Source organism: Oryzias latipes, chromosome 16 (assembly GCF_053564925.1).
Source record: "Oryzias latipes strain Hd-rR chromosome 16, Olatipes_Hd-rR_3.1".
In the NCBI taxonomy this organism is placed as follows: domain Eukaryota; kingdom Metazoa; phylum Chordata; class Actinopteri; order Beloniformes; family Adrianichthyidae; genus Oryzias; species Oryzias latipes.
In genome coordinates this window covers 3,714,408-3,731,160 of record NC_136252.1, presented here as the reverse complement: position 1 = coordinate 3,731,160, position 16,753 = coordinate 3,714,408, and the positions used below count along the sequence as shown (strand labels likewise).

General features: G+C 41.5%; 1 protein-coding gene across 1 annotated transcript; it reads right to left on the bottom strand.

Annotated features, from left to right (window-relative positions):
* Positions 1–93: 93 nt before the first annotated feature.
* Positions 94–16,753, bottom strand: LOC101173206 (DEP domain-containing protein 1B). Its single transcript, XM_011473303.4, has 11 exons — positions 16,564–16,753; positions 13,932–14,197; positions 11,700–11,844; positions 10,658–10,785; positions 10,470–10,600; positions 10,320–10,367; positions 7,189–7,329; positions 6,944–7,110; positions 6,111–6,287; positions 4,030–4,212; positions 94–1,659 (listed from the first exon to the last, which is right to left on the bottom strand). Exons 1-11 carry the CDS (start codon positions 16,609–16,611, stop codon positions 1,501–1,503), a joined length of 1,593 nt encoding a protein of 530 aa, XP_011471605.1. The 5' UTR covers positions 16,612–16,753; the 3' UTR covers positions 94–1,500.

Here is a 16,753-nt window from a genome sequence, read left to right as displayed (position 1 = left end):
CTGAGCTTGTTAATGACTTCATCTAATTCAGGGCATTACTTCTTTTTCCATTACAAATCCCATAAAATGTGCAGGACAACAAACAACAAGAAAGTTATTTAAGTTTTTAATAAGAAAAACAGAATTGACATGACTTAATATTTATTACGTATTTTTCATCTTTAAGCAGCAATTTAAGTGTAACAGCTATTCCAGCAATTTAAGAGAATTGAAGATTTCCTTGGATTCATAGGCAGTAAATCCAAATTTCAGCCTGAAGGTAAAATGCTTCAAGGACATAGAGAGGCAGCAGATCGGACACTCACGGACAAAAGTACCAACAACACATAAACCAGCAAGTAGAAACATTTCACGGGGATTTAGTTCATGCTGCTTTGACATGATCCCTTCCACGTGTCGACCAACAGCTGATTGATATCAAATAAGTGGTTTTCCCACATTCACTGGCTGCTCATGTAGTCCCCTCACAAGCAGAAAACACTGATATGTTTCATAATGCAGGACATTTTCCAGCATCAAAAGCTATGAAAAGAATAAGCTGCCGAAACCTAACATCTCTAAAAGGAAACACAAAAACGACTCAAACATTTAGATCAAGTTGGTGAACTTAAAGGGAAACAGTGTTAAAGCTACACATATAGTGTATCTAGTGGTTTTTAAATCAGTGGGTCAAAAGTTAAAAACATGTTAATACTTTAGAAATATCTATTAACTTTAGCTCATCATTTCAAAAAGAACAGCATTAAAAATGATCAAGTATTTGTTTAAGAGATGATCAGAGACTTAATCTGAGCTTTCAAGACTTCAAGGTTTTCAGGAAGCTCAAAAAACAAAAGTTAGAAACATTTTGACACTAAGGGCTACGTTGAACAGCATGTTTGAAATCAGACCAACAAATGATGTTTTCATTTTTTCTGAAACAATGTTTTGAAAGGTCAAGTTCAGATCTGCTAGCTTCACTTCCTAGCTGTTCATGTCAACAGATGAGCAAATCTGTCTTGAAGTGATGCACGGCAGAATGTCTGCTGTTCTGTCTCAGACTGAAGATCAGCTCCACGTTCACATCCTGCCCTCCTCAGCAACACCAGACCTGAAGCGGCAAAGCAACGAGCCACGTCCATCATGCGTGTGACTTGAAGCGGATCTTTTTGACATTCACAGCGGGAAGGCGCATGAGTTGGGTGCATTTGGGATTTCGCATCTCCGCAGGTTCGTTTGGCTAAAACACTCCGTCACTCTGTCCTCACTGAGCATGCTCCTGCTGTCTTGATGTTTCTTGAAATGATTGACTGTAGTTCATCATGTGCGTGTTTTTAAGGGTGCACGTTTATGTAAAGTCATGTTCAGTTTGCTTACACTGATTATTTTTCGTGCTGATTTGTAACAGATTCCCTCTTCGAGCATAAGTGCAGCGGTCAGTAAAGGTACCCAAACAGTGCATGACTACAGGATACTGAGATGTGTCTACAGATTTAGCCTCCACCTATGGGAGGTAGAGCATCATGCCCTAAAACTCCAGCTCCTCTGGAACGGTTGGAGAGGTTTCTTCAGGAAGGTGAGCGGGGGTCTGAACCGCGAGCTTTTCTCTGGGATTACAGCAGCTTTGCTTTCCTCAGTGGGAAATCTGTTGCGGTAGACTTCAGGGTAGGACTTCTGGAACTGAAAAGATGGATGAACAGGTTACTGTCCCATTCTGGGAACAAACGTCAAGAGGCACCAACACTCTGAAGCTGCGTTCACACCCAACCATTGACTGTATATTAGAACTGGACTGAGTGACTGTTCCGTCCTCACACGCCTGTTGGTTTCTGCTGGTTCCCAGAAGCCAAAACCCCATAGATGTCTGTAGAGAAACACCGAGCTGCTACTCACTCATTCTATTGTAGAATAGACATTCTTGCTCAACATGTTTTCTACAACATGTTCTTGATAGATTTTTTTTCATATTTTTGCTTTAGCACAAGTTATTCCAGTTATGACCAGACATCTCAGGTGCCTCGGTAAATCTGCGTGGTCTCTTGTTGAGCATTCAAAGCATTTGATTGACAGATTGTCCCGGGCCTGCTTTCAGCAGTAGGGTTGTGAACTTCTAACAAGCTCAGTCCTGGTTGGCGAAGGCAGTTGCCATAGAAATGTGGATCACTGCTTACTGACGATCTCTGGTTCAACATGGTAACAGTGCATCTCAAAAAAGTGGCGACTAAATTGACTTCATTTTGTTGGAGCAAGTCATTTTCTATGTGTGACACCACACTCACTCGGTCCAGTTCTCTGTGCCAATGCACAGAGGACAATTTCTGTTTCAGTGTTAAGTCAATGTACAGACGCCATCAGAGGTCCTGCGGTGGGATTTGAGCGCCAGGCGTGGTGGTCTGGTTTTGGGTGACATGGCAACTCAGCGCAGTTTAAATTTTGTTGTCCAAGCTCAAATATGTGGACTTTGGCGAAGAATTCGCATCACGTCAATCAATCAGGAACTCTGCTTTGCTGTGCTAATGATGGGACTAGTGGGTGGAGTCCAAACCCAACATGCAGGACAATGTGGTCATTCTCCTCCTGAACTTTATGATACTATGTAACTTGTAGTTAGACAATAACAAAAAGAGCTTGTTCTTATTTCTTCCTTCCTCTGACTAATGCAGACAACAAGTTATTCAACTGAGTCACAGAGAGACGGACGGACCACTGCAAGCGTAAACCGTGAGGCTCGGCGTACTGGGAGAGTCTCTGAATGATCTCATGAACCCAGACATGGAGACGTGTTTACCAATGCTTTTGCAGATATAAAGTCCATGCTTCCATTTAGTGATAATGCAGAGCGTTTTGGACAGTAGCTCCTCCCACATGTGGTGGAAGCGTTAGGTCTATGAATGCACGTTTGGACAAGTGTCCAGCAACAAATTGGCAGCACGAATTGCATTCAGTGTAAAGGCAACTTAAAAGGTCTGTCTACATTCAGTATATTCATTTACCATTTCTAAATGACAGTTGAAAGGTCAAATGAAAATATTTGTTGTGAAAATCAAAAGAAAGAAGTCCAGAAATGATCCCTTTCAGGACAGTGGGGTTTTAGGAACCTGTCCCGGCTACTGTTGGGTGAAGGCGGGAACACCCTAGACAGTCTGTAGCAGGACCCGCGGGGGCTGGAGCGATTGATCTTGCTATGCGGCTCCCAGAAAGCGAGCTGGTGGCCGGACAGAGAGCTGCTGCTGGATGGAAACACAGCAGTCATGACAATAATATTCTTATTCTTCCCTCTTGGGTTAATGCGGGACAGCAAGCCTTCAAACTCGATCAGAGAGAGATGGAAACTCTCAGCCTCAGAGAAGCTCACTGAACGGGGAGAATGTGAATAATTCCCAAAGTTGGAGAAGAGATTATCGCTGTTTTGTGTAGAGCTTTAATAATAATAAATAATAATAATAAATAAATCAGATTTCTCAACATCATCTGTGTTTTCCATTCATAGTAAATGGTTCTTCTGACTGATAGAATGACTGAGTAACAGCTGTTTGTTTCTCTATAGAAGTCTATAGGATTTTGGCTTCTTGGAGCCACTTCCTGTGAGGGAGGGGCCACTCAGTCCAGTTCTCATATCCAGCCAACGGTGCTGAGACACAGGCCATAATATGACAGACAAACAGGCTGCATGTGGTTGATTTTGTGAAGCAGTTCTGATTTTTCTGCTAACCTGACCGTCTGTGTAACAGAAGCTAGCAGCTTCACAGTGTGAGTTTCTGAAGGTTTCTAAGGTTTGCTTTCTTCCCGTGCAGCCATGCCGTCTCATAAATAAGGCGGTGAGTGTTTGGTCACGTTTCATAGAAGTCCTGTTTATACTTCCTTTTGTGATTTAGCGATCAGGGAAATGATGCTAGCTACTGGATTTAAACAAAATCAGAAAGGTTTAAAATGTCTACAGTGAATTATTTACAGCATTTGCCTAAAAATAACAATTAGGATTTGAAAGAAATTACAACTCCAAACAAAAATAGATGAACTGGTTAGGAACTTACTAAAGCATGAGTGTACCTGTTTTAGCCTTTTCCTCTTGTCTTTGACAGTGAGCTCTTTGTCTGCAATCAGGCCTTCCAGCAGCTGCTGCAGGGGGATCTGAGTGCCGATGACCTTCTGCTCCTCACTGTCCACTTTGCTGATGTGTTTGCAAAAAGCTGGAGAGGAGCTGAAATCTGTGTCTGAGCCAACATATTTGATCTGGTGGAAGAAAAAACATATTAAGCTTTAAAAATATTAAAGTCATCCTATTCAAGCTCTTCTCGCTGCACCAAGTGATGGGAACTATTATGACTACGGTACTATCCACCCCGCCTCCTAACACAGGCACCTGCGGGTTCGTGTGATGCATTTCACTCTGTGCTGCAACAGCCAGCGCATCAATGATGGATGCCACCTTTTGCATTTGTATCAGGTCTGAGGTACAGGCTGAATTGGGTAAATTAGGTCAGGTGGAGTGTGGAGCTCTTTCTTCGCCCGGCTTAGGAGACAGCAGACCACAAAGCAGTTGAACATGTGAGCTTCAGCTCTGAGCCGCTGAAGTTCAGACAGGAACAGCGGTCAAACAGTCAGAAGAATGTGTGATTATTCAGAAGAGGTTCTATTGATGACCAAACTGGATTGCTCTTCCTTCCACATTTGAAAGCGAGGGAGGCTGTGGTTCCACCCAAAACAAAAGCAGAAGGAACACAGAGCAACAGTGATAGAAACCGACTTCATCTCCATAGAAATCTCTGTAAGCAGTCAGAGCGGCTCCACTGCAGCAGCTACCAGACGCAACCACCGTCAGTGATCAAGTGATCAGCTTCACTTCTTATACGAGGCTGAACACCACACAGAATCTAATGCAGACACACACAAAATCAATAAAAAGACTACTACATTTTATGTCACCTAACCCCTTTGACCTTTAAAGTCCCACTCTGACCATCATTGGCCCATTTTAAAACACTTCCAGTGGACTTTTAATTAGGGGTGGGCGATACAACGATGTCAGTATCCATATCGGACCAATATTTTAAAAATCTACAGAAATTCTTCTGACTGTTTGCAGAAACATTTTATTTTTGAAATGCATATTCGTTCCTCACAGATTGGCAGGCTTCTGTTTACAGTCATAGTCAGTAATGGACTGTTTTCAGGTAAATGGATGCATGTTGTTCCTAATAGATCAATGAGGAGCTTCTGGTTTAAAGTTATTCAAATAATGCTCTGAATGCTTACAGATAGATTTACATGGAAGTTTTAAAGTGATACTTGTTCCTAGGAGATCCTTTGCTGTTTGGTAAAAACATCAATAAGATGACTAGGTAATAAAGAAACAAAGGAAATCTACACGTTGTGTTACTGTAGACTTCAGTATCCTATCAACAAACATCGGCTATCGGCCACAGTTTCAGCTTCAGGTATCAACCAGAATAAGTTATATGGGCCCATCCCTACGGTACTTTTAATTATGATTATGCTTTTTTTTAGCCAGAATCCAAAAAACAAAACGTTTTTATGGGATGTAGTTTCTGCACAGCGGCAGTTCATGAGAAATTCTCAGAAATGTTCATTTAGACAAATCCCAAATAATGATTTAATAAAACAGAAGTAACATGTCTAAAGAATCATGAATACTGGTGTGGAATGCTCCATTCAGTCCTGTATGAACATGCGATGTATGAAGACTTTCTTCAAACATTATTGCATTTGCTACCATCAGCATTACTTCCCTTGAGTTTCCTATGGTAGTCTGGAACCTTCAGTCTCAAACAGCAGAATCTCCATCGAGCTTTTTCATGCTGATTTTGACATTTTTTAGATATTCCATATGCATGTATAAAGTAATGTGTAACAAATAAACAATAAATGCATAATGCATAATGTCCATTCCCAAATCACTCTTCCCTCTCATACAATATGTATTATTTGACAGCGGGAGCCCAAAGGCCAATTCCCTTCAACAGACTTGTTATTGCGGCTGAAGTAACTGTGGGGACCTGCATCGATTCTTCCATTTCTAGATCTACCCCCAGTTAGAAGCTAAAATGGAATGGATTGTTTTGTCCGTGCTGGTTGTTCACCATTTGCTCCAGAGTAGAAATTGAACCGACCTGAGCTCTTTTGAGGTGAGACAGGTGCTCCTCCACCTGGCAGCGAAGCTTTCGGTTCACGTGGAAAATGTTGTTGTGGTGCTCCATCATGAAGGTGACCAGTTTGGTAGCAAGCAGCTCGTCCAGGTCCATGTCGTCTGCAGAACCCAGAACACAGGGGGAGAACAAGTGCACCATCTAGACGGAGAGCAGAAGGGAAACAGAACAACCGATTACAGCTGCAGGGGAAGATAGTTATTTATTTTATTACACAACAGCTGAATCTATGCTACAGCTTTTAAATAAATGTTTACAGAACAAACCAATCATTTCATTTTTCTACTGGTGTAAAACCACCTCAGGTTTCATGTGAACATCTGCATCATCTGCCAAAATGTGGGATTGTCTTTCTCCTAATGTCAATTTTTCTGCAAGTATTGTGAAAAGAGCAAAACAGTTTGTTTTTTCTAAAGGTCAAGAATGACCTTCAGTGCTCCAATCATATTCAGCCTTGCTGAATGACTGCTGTCTTCCTTGATGCATAAAACATGGCAAGTCTTAAACAATCTATTTTCCTGGAATCCGGCTTCTCTTTCACAGTTGCTATTCAGCAATGTTCTGCCAAATTTATCCGGGGTTTAAAACTTAAGTGGTTTTCTCTGAATCCTTCTGCTGCTGAAGTGGGTTTTATAAAGAGGACCTCTTCAGGCGGTTCAAGATACAGGAGAGTAGAAATTATGTCAGGAGAGTAAATACAATTAATTATGTATGAAAATACTGTGCTCCTCAAACTGTGATGATTCAGACCTGGTGCATCAGAGCAGACAAATGCAGGGAAAAGTCAGAGTGAGTACCAGCGTGTGGGTAGCGATGGTGTCGTTGAGTGGAGGCAGGAGGGGATTGTGGCAAACCCGAGCCATTAGTCGCAGCAGAAGCTGGAGGCGTCTTCGGTTGGGTGGTGGCAGCAGGAGGCAGCTGATTTGAAGGGCTTCGGTAGCCGTGTCCTTCTCCTGCAGCAAACCTGCAATGGCGTTCAAATCAATCGAACTTAATCACAAGCATGCAGTGCTGACACCACTCCACGGCGTGAAGAACTCACCCAGAATGCTGACAAAGACCTCATAGAGATGGAAAGTCAGGAGCGGCTCTTTGAGTCGCTGAAAGTAATCCACGATTGTTCTCAGCACATCCCTCTCAAAGCTGGGGTACAGCGGCTGCTTGCTGTCGTTGCTGTTGGGCCCTTCCAAAAAAAGCCAAAGCCACTTTTAAACATTTACAAGACAAGCTAATCCATATAAATGTATGCATAAAATTCTATGTTTAGACAAGAAATACAACTAATGTTACACAAATTTGTAAAAACGTTTTTAAGAAAAGATTTGAAAGAAATCAATATAAAGACCTTTTTCAGCTGCCCGCGTTTCAAAAACTAGTCTTCCAAATTACTGACAAAGAAAAATTATCTGAAAATTTTTTACAACAAGGAGCCAATAATATTAAAGAGCCAATGAAAATCCTGTTCTTTTTCTTTTTAACCAAAAAACCTGCATTTCTGAGTTTTTCTTTATTCAAATAGTTGTCAGTTAGGAGCAGATGAAAAATGCAGTGTGATAAAGATTATAGGATTGACGCAGAAAAGGTCCCTGCTCCACTCCATCCTGATTAATTCACTTAATCTCTCTCCTCTGTCCTACATAAACGACACCGTTTTGTTTTATTTTGGCTAAAAACGGCATGTTCATTACCGCTTTGAAAAAGGTCAAAAGATGATCGGGACTTTAAGTTGTTTACAAGAGTTTTCACCAGAGTCTTTCTAAACATGTTCTAAAGCGGATATTCCCACCCTAATCCCTACATAGAGCACCGTGTAGCGCGTTCGCCGTTTTCTAGTGCTGTTCGAATCTACATTTTCAAAAACCAGAGCCCTAGAAATTCCCCAGAAGTCTCTACGAACAACCAGTGTGCATCGATGCTCAATAGATCGGCCAATATAGACCACAATGCATTGCGTCTAAACAGTTTTTGCCAAAAATATGTATTTCTTTTAATGAACCATCAACGTTCTTATCTTCATAAACAATCATCACAAAACGCTCATACCAATTAGATTTTAACTTTGTGAAATTAGTGACGTCATATTTGCCGTTACAATAAAAAGTAGTGAGCGTGGTTTCCAAACTGCTTTAAAGCCCAGGGCGCTACATGGTTCCACACTACAGTGATCCCTTGCTATAACGCGGTTTACTTTTCACGGTTTCGCTACTTCACGGATTTGCATGGTGCATTGTGTTCTGCATTCTGATTGGCTAAAAAGTCACTTCACTTCTTCTCTACCTGTGCGTCAATAACGCTGCAGTTTAATATGTACACGTACGTAGAACAGCTTGCCAAATACACAACACGTACGTGCAAATCATCTTGCAATTTCGAGTGTCTCTAAAACCCATAGAAAAAAGAGCGACAACAACTACCTATGACTATGTTCTAGGGTTGTGCCGATGGACGATATCATCGTCCATCGTGATGGGTGACTGACATCCCGATGGAGAGACCACCATCGTGATGCCACGCCCCCGCCACGTTGCGCGTCGACACCAGAAGCCGCGGTTACATGTACAAAATATCTTGATGGGATCAATGGTCGGATTAGAATCCAACCGTGTACATGGGCCCAGAAAAATGTTTTCAGAATATAAAAACGTTCACTAAGGTCACAATTTCGGTCGGAATAAATCATTCGCACACGCGCAGTATTCGCACATGCGCAGTTTGAAAACCGGAAGAGGATACAACTTCCGCCGAGCGGCTTTTTTTCCAAACTTTATTGAAGGTAACAATTCAATACAAAACGATAACAGCGGCGAGCAGCTATATACATTGACATGTCAGCTCGGTAAAATACGAGACGATCTTCTAAACGTGCTTTTAATAATGTTACGGTTATTATGAAACACCTGTTCGCTCATCATTTGAATTTTAATCCGTGTGGTCAGTGCTTTTTCTGAACGTAGCCAGGATTAGCAGTATGCTAACACGGGCTAACAACATTAGCTTTGGGTGGCGCTGCATCCTGTGAATAACATCAGCCTTTATTTAGTCGGGACACGACTGGAAACACAAATCCACGTGATTGATTGAATGTTTTCTAAGGACTGAGCGAAATTTCTGCTTTGAAGCTCAAACCGCTGTGTGTCTGCTGACGGTCCGAACTGTGCTCAGACACACGTTTAGACCCGGTTCTGAGTTTGATAGCTCGTCGTACCCCTAGAGCTGCGGGACGGATCGCAGTCTTAAATCTCCCACACATACCGCTCATGTACCCCCCCCCCCCTTCCCATCAAACATAAAGCTGTAAATCCGCCCTCCGCCGGTCCACTTCGCTAGTTAAGTGCGGGAGCGGACCACTTCTTTTCTATTTTGCTTGTTACTTTTTCTGTTAAAGTCACTTCCCTCAGTTTATACTGGATCATCGCAGATTAACCATTAGTTGGGAAATAAAATGAAAAAAGCAAAATAACGAATAGCAGTTATATAAGAACGAAAAATTTAAAAATACCCCCCCCGACGATGTCATTGTCCATCCCGATGGTTGACAGCAAACATCGTCAACGGCCAAATTAGGGGACATCGCCCAACCCTACTATGTTCTTCTCCTGAACAAACACAGCTGCACCGCGGGCTTCAAAATAAGAAAACACATCAGAGCGGAGTCAGGATGCAGCGGCTCAGTCTGAAGAGCAGTGAAATACACCTGAGTCACTATTTGTTCCACTGCACTTTGTATTTTTTTCATAATCATTTTAAATTTTCTCCCGTTTAATCCAATTACTCGGGTCGTGGTGGGCGGGGCTAATCTCCGCGATTTGAAGCCTTCTGTTCACATCGATGATTAAAATTATTATTTGACAGTACAGTACAGAAGTTATTTGTTGAAAAAAAAAACGTTTCTAAAGTACTTTGATTTGTGAAACAAATGCTTGAGCCTGTAAAATGGTTTGTTCTTTCTTTTCAATGTATAAAAGAGTATTTAATTGTATAATAATTGTAAAAGAAAAATAGAGGTGTCTACTTCACGGATTTTGCCTATCACGGGTTATTTTTGGAACGTAACCCCCGCGAAAAACAAGGGTTTACTGTATATCATTTTTTAGTATTTAGGGAGTAGGGAGGGAATTCAGACACAGCCTGTGTCTTTTCATACTCCTGTCAAAAAGCCAAAGGTTTACTCACAGTTAGCAAGACATTTCATGGCTGACACCACCCAATAAGGCATATCCTCTGAAAACACAAAGATACATCAAAGTACTATTACTACTTTTAAGTTGTAACACAAAAAAGAAAAACACACTTTCCATTTTGGTTGTAAATAAATCATCTCACCAGATTTGTTCTCCAGTACCACGATGCCAGTTTTATTAACACTGAAGACATTGTGAACAATATGCCTTCCATTGACATGAACAGGATTTAAAACGCCATCCAATGTCTTCAGACCCAGGACTTTCTGTAAACTGAAGCAGCAGAGAGTTAACATCACAAAGACCCAGAAGGGAGATTGACAAACGTACTGTGTGACGGTCATTGTTTTCCAGATGTGGTCCACTTGTTTTTGAGTGACTTCCTTCCTGCGTATGAGCTTGCATTCGTTCACATCCCCAATGGCTACACTGTGTCGTTTGTTCCACAAATCTGAAGCCTGAGAAACCAGGAGAATTGAGAAGATGCTTCTGTAAAATGATAGAGGCTTCAGATTTAAACATGGCAGGGATCCAAGCAAAGAGGTTTTTGATAAAAAAGGTTCAAAATCCTGCCTAAATCTTAAATGTCACGCTTTAAAAACCCACTGCCACCTTCCAATTTCCAACAATTGACGATTTTCAAAAAAATCAGGTGGCGGCATGAAATGTTTCTGCCAATGCATCACCCCCCCATTGTATCTGTGACCGTGGTGTAGGGATAAAGCAGGTGAGACGCAGGCACGTCGTAAGGATACTTTCCAAAATCTGCACAGGGAGCTCGTTAGTTCTGTTCAAGTCATAAGAGTGCGCTCTGAGTGTGCAGTTTGTGTGGACGTCCAACAGACGTCCTACAGGCACGCATAACCTGCTCCCCCCGCCGTGCAGCCTTTGCATCAGTCAGTTAGGAGCCATTGTGCTCACCTGACTAACAGTGTGGCATAAGGGCACCATAGGACAGCATCACCCATACGTTACAATTGTGCACAACTTACATTAGCCTTATTCATTTCCTACACGAACAACAACGGTACCTTCCATTCTCATTCTTCCATTCTCTTAAGGTGGGCGTACGAGCCTCCAGAGAACTGTATAACACACCTGCGCTCCCTTTATGATGCAGCCGCACCTGTCTACAACCCCCCATGAGCACAGACAACCTAGACACCTGGATGGGTTGACCCCATACGGGTGCGTGTGGCTTTTCAGACCTAGACACATGTTTGCAGTTGGATGCAAACATGTGCTGCACAGTGGAATATGAGGGATTGTTTGCTTTGTGTTCAGCCTCAGCTGGAGAATCCAACACACAACAAGCAATAACCGTCTGCTGTGCAACTGCATGAAAGCACAGAGGGAGGGGCTGGTTTCTTACCAGGACAGCAGACTTGGAAGGTGCTACGTTTTCCTGCAGAGGCAGTTCCTCGTAGTCGTCCCAGCGGATGAGTCTGGGCAGGTCTCTGCTGTCCCTCACAAGAGGTCTGGTAGGAAGGGTCTTTAGAGGGGACATTGTGGGAAACCTGGGGAGAAAAATAGGACTCTCACTCAAATAACAGAGACTAAACACCTCTCAGGTGTGTTGATTATTTCAGGCCAAGAAGAAAGTTGCTGTGATGGATTGACTAAGACAGGTAAATGTTTTTCTTCACTTGATTTCTGGAGCCGCTATGAAAATCTGTCACTCAGTGTAAAGGGTACAACTCAAAATGACTGCCAAGTCTCTACTTATTAATCAAAGCAGCAACACCGGCACATTTCAGAAATGAAAAAGTGGATGCAAGAAACCCGACGAGGAAACCGGGGCATATTTAATGACTGTTGGGTAGTAGACGGTCAGAATGACCAGCCTGAAGAACAGGCTGTTTCTCAGAGCAGCAAGACTCTGTGCCAGAGTGCAGGGATGTGCACAAGCAGCATGATAGAAAAACAGGTCCTTCTTAATCTCCTATTGGAAGATGTGTCTCATGGCCAGGCTAGAATCATCAAACATTTTCAAAATTCATACATGTTCACAGCAAAGTTGGTCAGAAATCAGAGCTCTATGATTCTGCAGGGTGGAAAATATATGATTTATGTTATCAGCCTCAGATGCTCCTTGAGTGCAGTCAAGTTGTAAATGAGCTAAAGGCCATGCTTCGAATGTCAGCTGAACGAGATGCTTTAACTGCAGAGGAAGAGGAGAAGAACTGAGTCCATTCCATCACAGAGCATGGTGAAACCCAGGCAGCATGTTAGACACTCACGGGATACCAAAGTGAATGTTACATGGCTGTTACCAAAGAAACGAGTACCCAGGTTTTCACGACCAACCACTGATGCATCCTGGGAGTTGGAGGGCTGCAAACAAACCAACACTTCAGGATCATCGCCCACACTCCCTTCAGATTTCCAGCAGGCTACTTCTCAAACTTTCACAGGAGACGTGGGCTGAGCTAACGCACCACTGTCAAAACTAATTCTCGTTTGGAGTCTGCAGGAAGATTTCCCCTCAGAGTCTCTAGCACTATGAAGACTGCACTCCATCAGCTGGATGCTCCTTTTTAGGTAAAAAAAATATCAGGAACAAACTAAAGCAAAGTATTTTTTTATTTCAACTTCCTAAAAGTCTCAAAAGGTTGAATTTGGAGTCAAAAACAGTTGGAACCTTACTGGATTGATCATTTACTGTTTATTTATCATTTTAAAGACCCACTTTGATGAAAGTCATGTTTTTAACATATTCTTGCAGCATTATTCTGATGATGGAGGACAAGAAATGAATTAGATTAAAAATGCATTTCTGAATATTTCTTTTTTTAAATTGTTGTGATTTAGGGCAGAAAATAAAATGCTGTTTAAAAAAGCTTATTTGTGATGTAGAAAGTACAATCTACAACCATGCTCCATTACGATCATCCACCTGCAGACAAATAGATCCATCTTGTTTTCCTCGTCTGAGCTGGCATCACACTCAGAACTGAACGACTAGACAGCTCTGCTAATGCTCACCGTTTTTGTTGCAGCAGTAATGTAAAGTGGGGGGCGTGAGGGCGGTAAGCTAGGGGGAGAGCACGTAAACAGATGGGTGACAGGAAGCGGGGCAGGCTTATGCTGCGCCACTGGTTCCGCCCACAAACTAGAAGACGACACCGGTTTTGGATATTGGCTAAAAATAATTAATAGACTTTCTGCAAAAGTTTTTCAAAAAGATCAAAAGATGACTAATTTTAGATAACTAAAATTCAGTGTACTCACTTAGATCTTCCTTTTCTTGCAGTTTAAGAAAAGTAAAATAAACTCCAATGAGTAACAAGAGTGGGTAGCACTTGGTTTAAATATGCAGTGTCTCCTGTGCTTTCAATGAGCCTCAATTATACATACTGTGTTCAATTTAAAATGAGGAGGTTTGCAGCTTATATAAGCCACTGTTTGGCTCAAGGTTTTCTTCATTTTTCCATGGTTTTATTTTGGTGATAAAATGTATTTCTGTTTCTTATTGTGTTCTGTGTTGCACCTCTGTCAGAGAATATTTTAAAAAAGGATTTTGTGTATAAAACATTATCTTTTTTTAAATAAATCTATAAAACCAAAACAAATATTTGAGGTATCTTACATTTCTTTCTTTTACCTGTACAGTTGGCCGCCGTCTTCAAAGTCCTCTGTCCCGTAGCGACCCTTAACGTCTTCAATCACGTGAGCTTTGAAGAACTTCTTGAGCAGCTGCAGGGTCTGGTAGCGCGTCACCTCCGGCCCAAAGTTGGAGTTGCTTCTGAGCAGTTGGTGCAGATAATCCACAGCCTCTGATCCCGAGAAACTCCAGTCGTAGCAGCGGAAGTGCGCCCAGTGCCTCCGAACCGGCATCCCTCCCCGGAAGAGTTTGATCGTTTCGTTCCACTGAATCCAAAAGACACACACAATGGCAGGGCTGCAGGATTTGAGGAAAACTTGCGAAATGCGACATTAATGATCAATATTGCGATGTCAATATGACTTGAGATACATGAACAAATAGCAAAACAACCAAAAACCTCAATTCCATGTCACTGCAGGAGTTTAATTTAAATAATAGTCAACATAACTTAAATTATACTCCAAATGGTAATTTGGAGTATAATATAATATAAATATATAGTATTTATATATAATTGGAGAAAAGCTCCAATTGGGTGGCAGTTTAGCTCAGGCGGTAGAGCAGGTCGTCTAATAACCAAAGGGTTGGAGGATCTATCCCCGCTCTCCTCAGCCAGCTAGTCTGCAGCTCCCCGCTCCCCCTAGGGGATGGGTTAAAGTGCAGAGAACAATTTCCCCATTGTGGGATAAATAAAAGTAAATAATTTTTTTTTTTTAAAAAGACCCTCATCTACATAGGAGGCAAGCATCTAACATCAAAGGGCTCCATCTGATTGGTCAAATGCATTAAGGGATTTATTTGATTCATTAAATACTTCAAGCTGCCATGCTTTGCAAGGCAACCATTGATTTTATTGCGATTCTCGTCATCTTTTGCGATATGCATATTCCACACCTTGATATTGCGATAACGATAAATGTGCGATTTGTTGTGCCTGCCTACACAATGGCATTTAAAAATGCTTCAAGAGGAAAAAGAAGGCATCTTGCGTATCAGAGGGTCATGGATTCTATAGTTTTTAAGACAGATGTTCATAAGTTTCAATGCTGAAAGGACTGAAACTTACGACCCCAAGTTTTCCTAAGAACCCTACAATAACAGGAACATTTTTTGTATCTTTTATCAGTGTATTTTGTAAAGAACTAATTGCAGTAAAGTACCATTACGTTCTAAATCGAGTTTTCATTAACTACAAAGACCTAGAAAATGGCATGCAGTTCAAATGTTAACTAATAGACTTTCATCACTAAAACGTCTTCATATTGGTGGATTTGTGCGTATCGACCAGCATTTCAATAGCGCTAAATGATTGAGATGCTTTGTGGCTTTAAAGTTGACACTGTTGTGTCTGATATTGTGTTTGTTTGCAGAAACATACTTGTTTAGTGATTGTCCGAAACAAAAAGTACATTTGTGTGATGTGGTTAACATTTATGAAGTACTTTAGAGTTGCTTGTTCGATGTTTTAAGGATAAAAGTAGTATGTGATGCATTCAGACAAAAGCGGAGACAACGTCATTTTGGATGTGTATTTGTGAAAAACACACTAGTTTTAGAAGGACTCCAGCGCAGGGCTCTTTTCTTCCTGTGGGGATTCAGATGGCAACTCAGAACGATGTCTTCTGTAAGTATATGTGATCATGCTGATGTTTTAGATCAAAAGGATTCATCTAGATGTGAAGAAGACCTTCAGAGAGAATAGACTGCACTAAAGCTCTTCACTGAGTCCAGACAATACAAGAAGAAAACATGTTAAGTCTTAAACAAGCAGCTTGAAACAGAGTTCATAGATGGGTACTGCGATAGATAAAATGTTAAGAAATGCCTTGACACTGTTGGAAGAACAGATTTGAACTAAGTCCATGTAGAAAACATGAAATAGAACCTCTGATTGTCCATACAAAGAGCATCCTGAGGCCACGTCACACAGCCACTGCCAACACTATGAGATATTAGTCTTTCGTGATACAATTACATGTTATAATATACGTGTTTCCTACCAGTTTATGCGTTCATCATTCATAAATACGCCCAGGTGTCCGTCGAGGTGAATTCGGTTTTAAGCTGTTCAAAATGTTTGGTCAGCTGAGATTTACGTAGTTTATACGCAATTATTAAGTAAATCTTACGCAATTGTGTGTAATTTTTTTGCAAGATGCACATTAGTGTCTGTCCACGACCGTTCCACGCATGTTTAATGGACTTTTCATGCATGTACCACCGATGTATAACTTATATATATTGCACATATGTTCAAATTATGGGATTGATGTACGGATCACTAATGCAAAAATAAAAATGTTCATGTTGTCCTACTGTTCAGGCAGACGTTTTTAGGTTGTAATCCATAAAATATAATATGTGGCTGCAATATTCTTACACAGACAGTCTGACATTGAAGTATGGTGTCACTAACGAAATAAAAGTTAGAAAAAAATGCCCCGTTTTGTACCAAATGTTGTTAAAGCTGTATAAGTACAACTTAAGATTTCTTTATTACCAATATAAGAACATGTTCCAGTCATTCCGTAACATAGTTCTAGGTTTTACGTTGATGTCTAGGATTTTCGGCTAGCTTTCGTAAATAAACTCGTTCTTCATGCCAACAATTCACTTTACGTAGACTCACCAGTTTGGTTGCTCTGTAAGGCCCGGGGCCGATAACTTCCCCCTCCATTCTCAACTCCGGGTTACCTGTGGAGAAAACGCGGCGGAGGCAGACAAAAGTGTTAAAAACTCCGTGGAGGATGTTTCCAAACAGAGACGTTGCTGCCAACTTTGAATCTCCTGCGTTCCACCAATCAAAGGCCGTGATTGGA

Excerpts from the sequence above, each read along its gene's own strand:
- LOC101173206 (XM_011473303.4), bottom strand. The coding sequence starts at position 16,611 with ATGGAGGGGGAAGTTATCGGCCCCGGGCCTTACAGAGCAACCAAACTG. Across the intron at positions 10,601-10,657 it reads AAAACAATGACCGTCACACA|TTTACAGAAAGTCCTGGGTC; the intron begins GTACGTTTGTCA and ends CTGCTGCTTCAG. Across the intron at positions 7,111-7,188 it reads GGTCTTTGTCAGCATTCTGG|GTTTGCTGCAGGAGAAGGAC; the intron begins GTGAGTTCTTCA and ends ACGCCATTGCAG.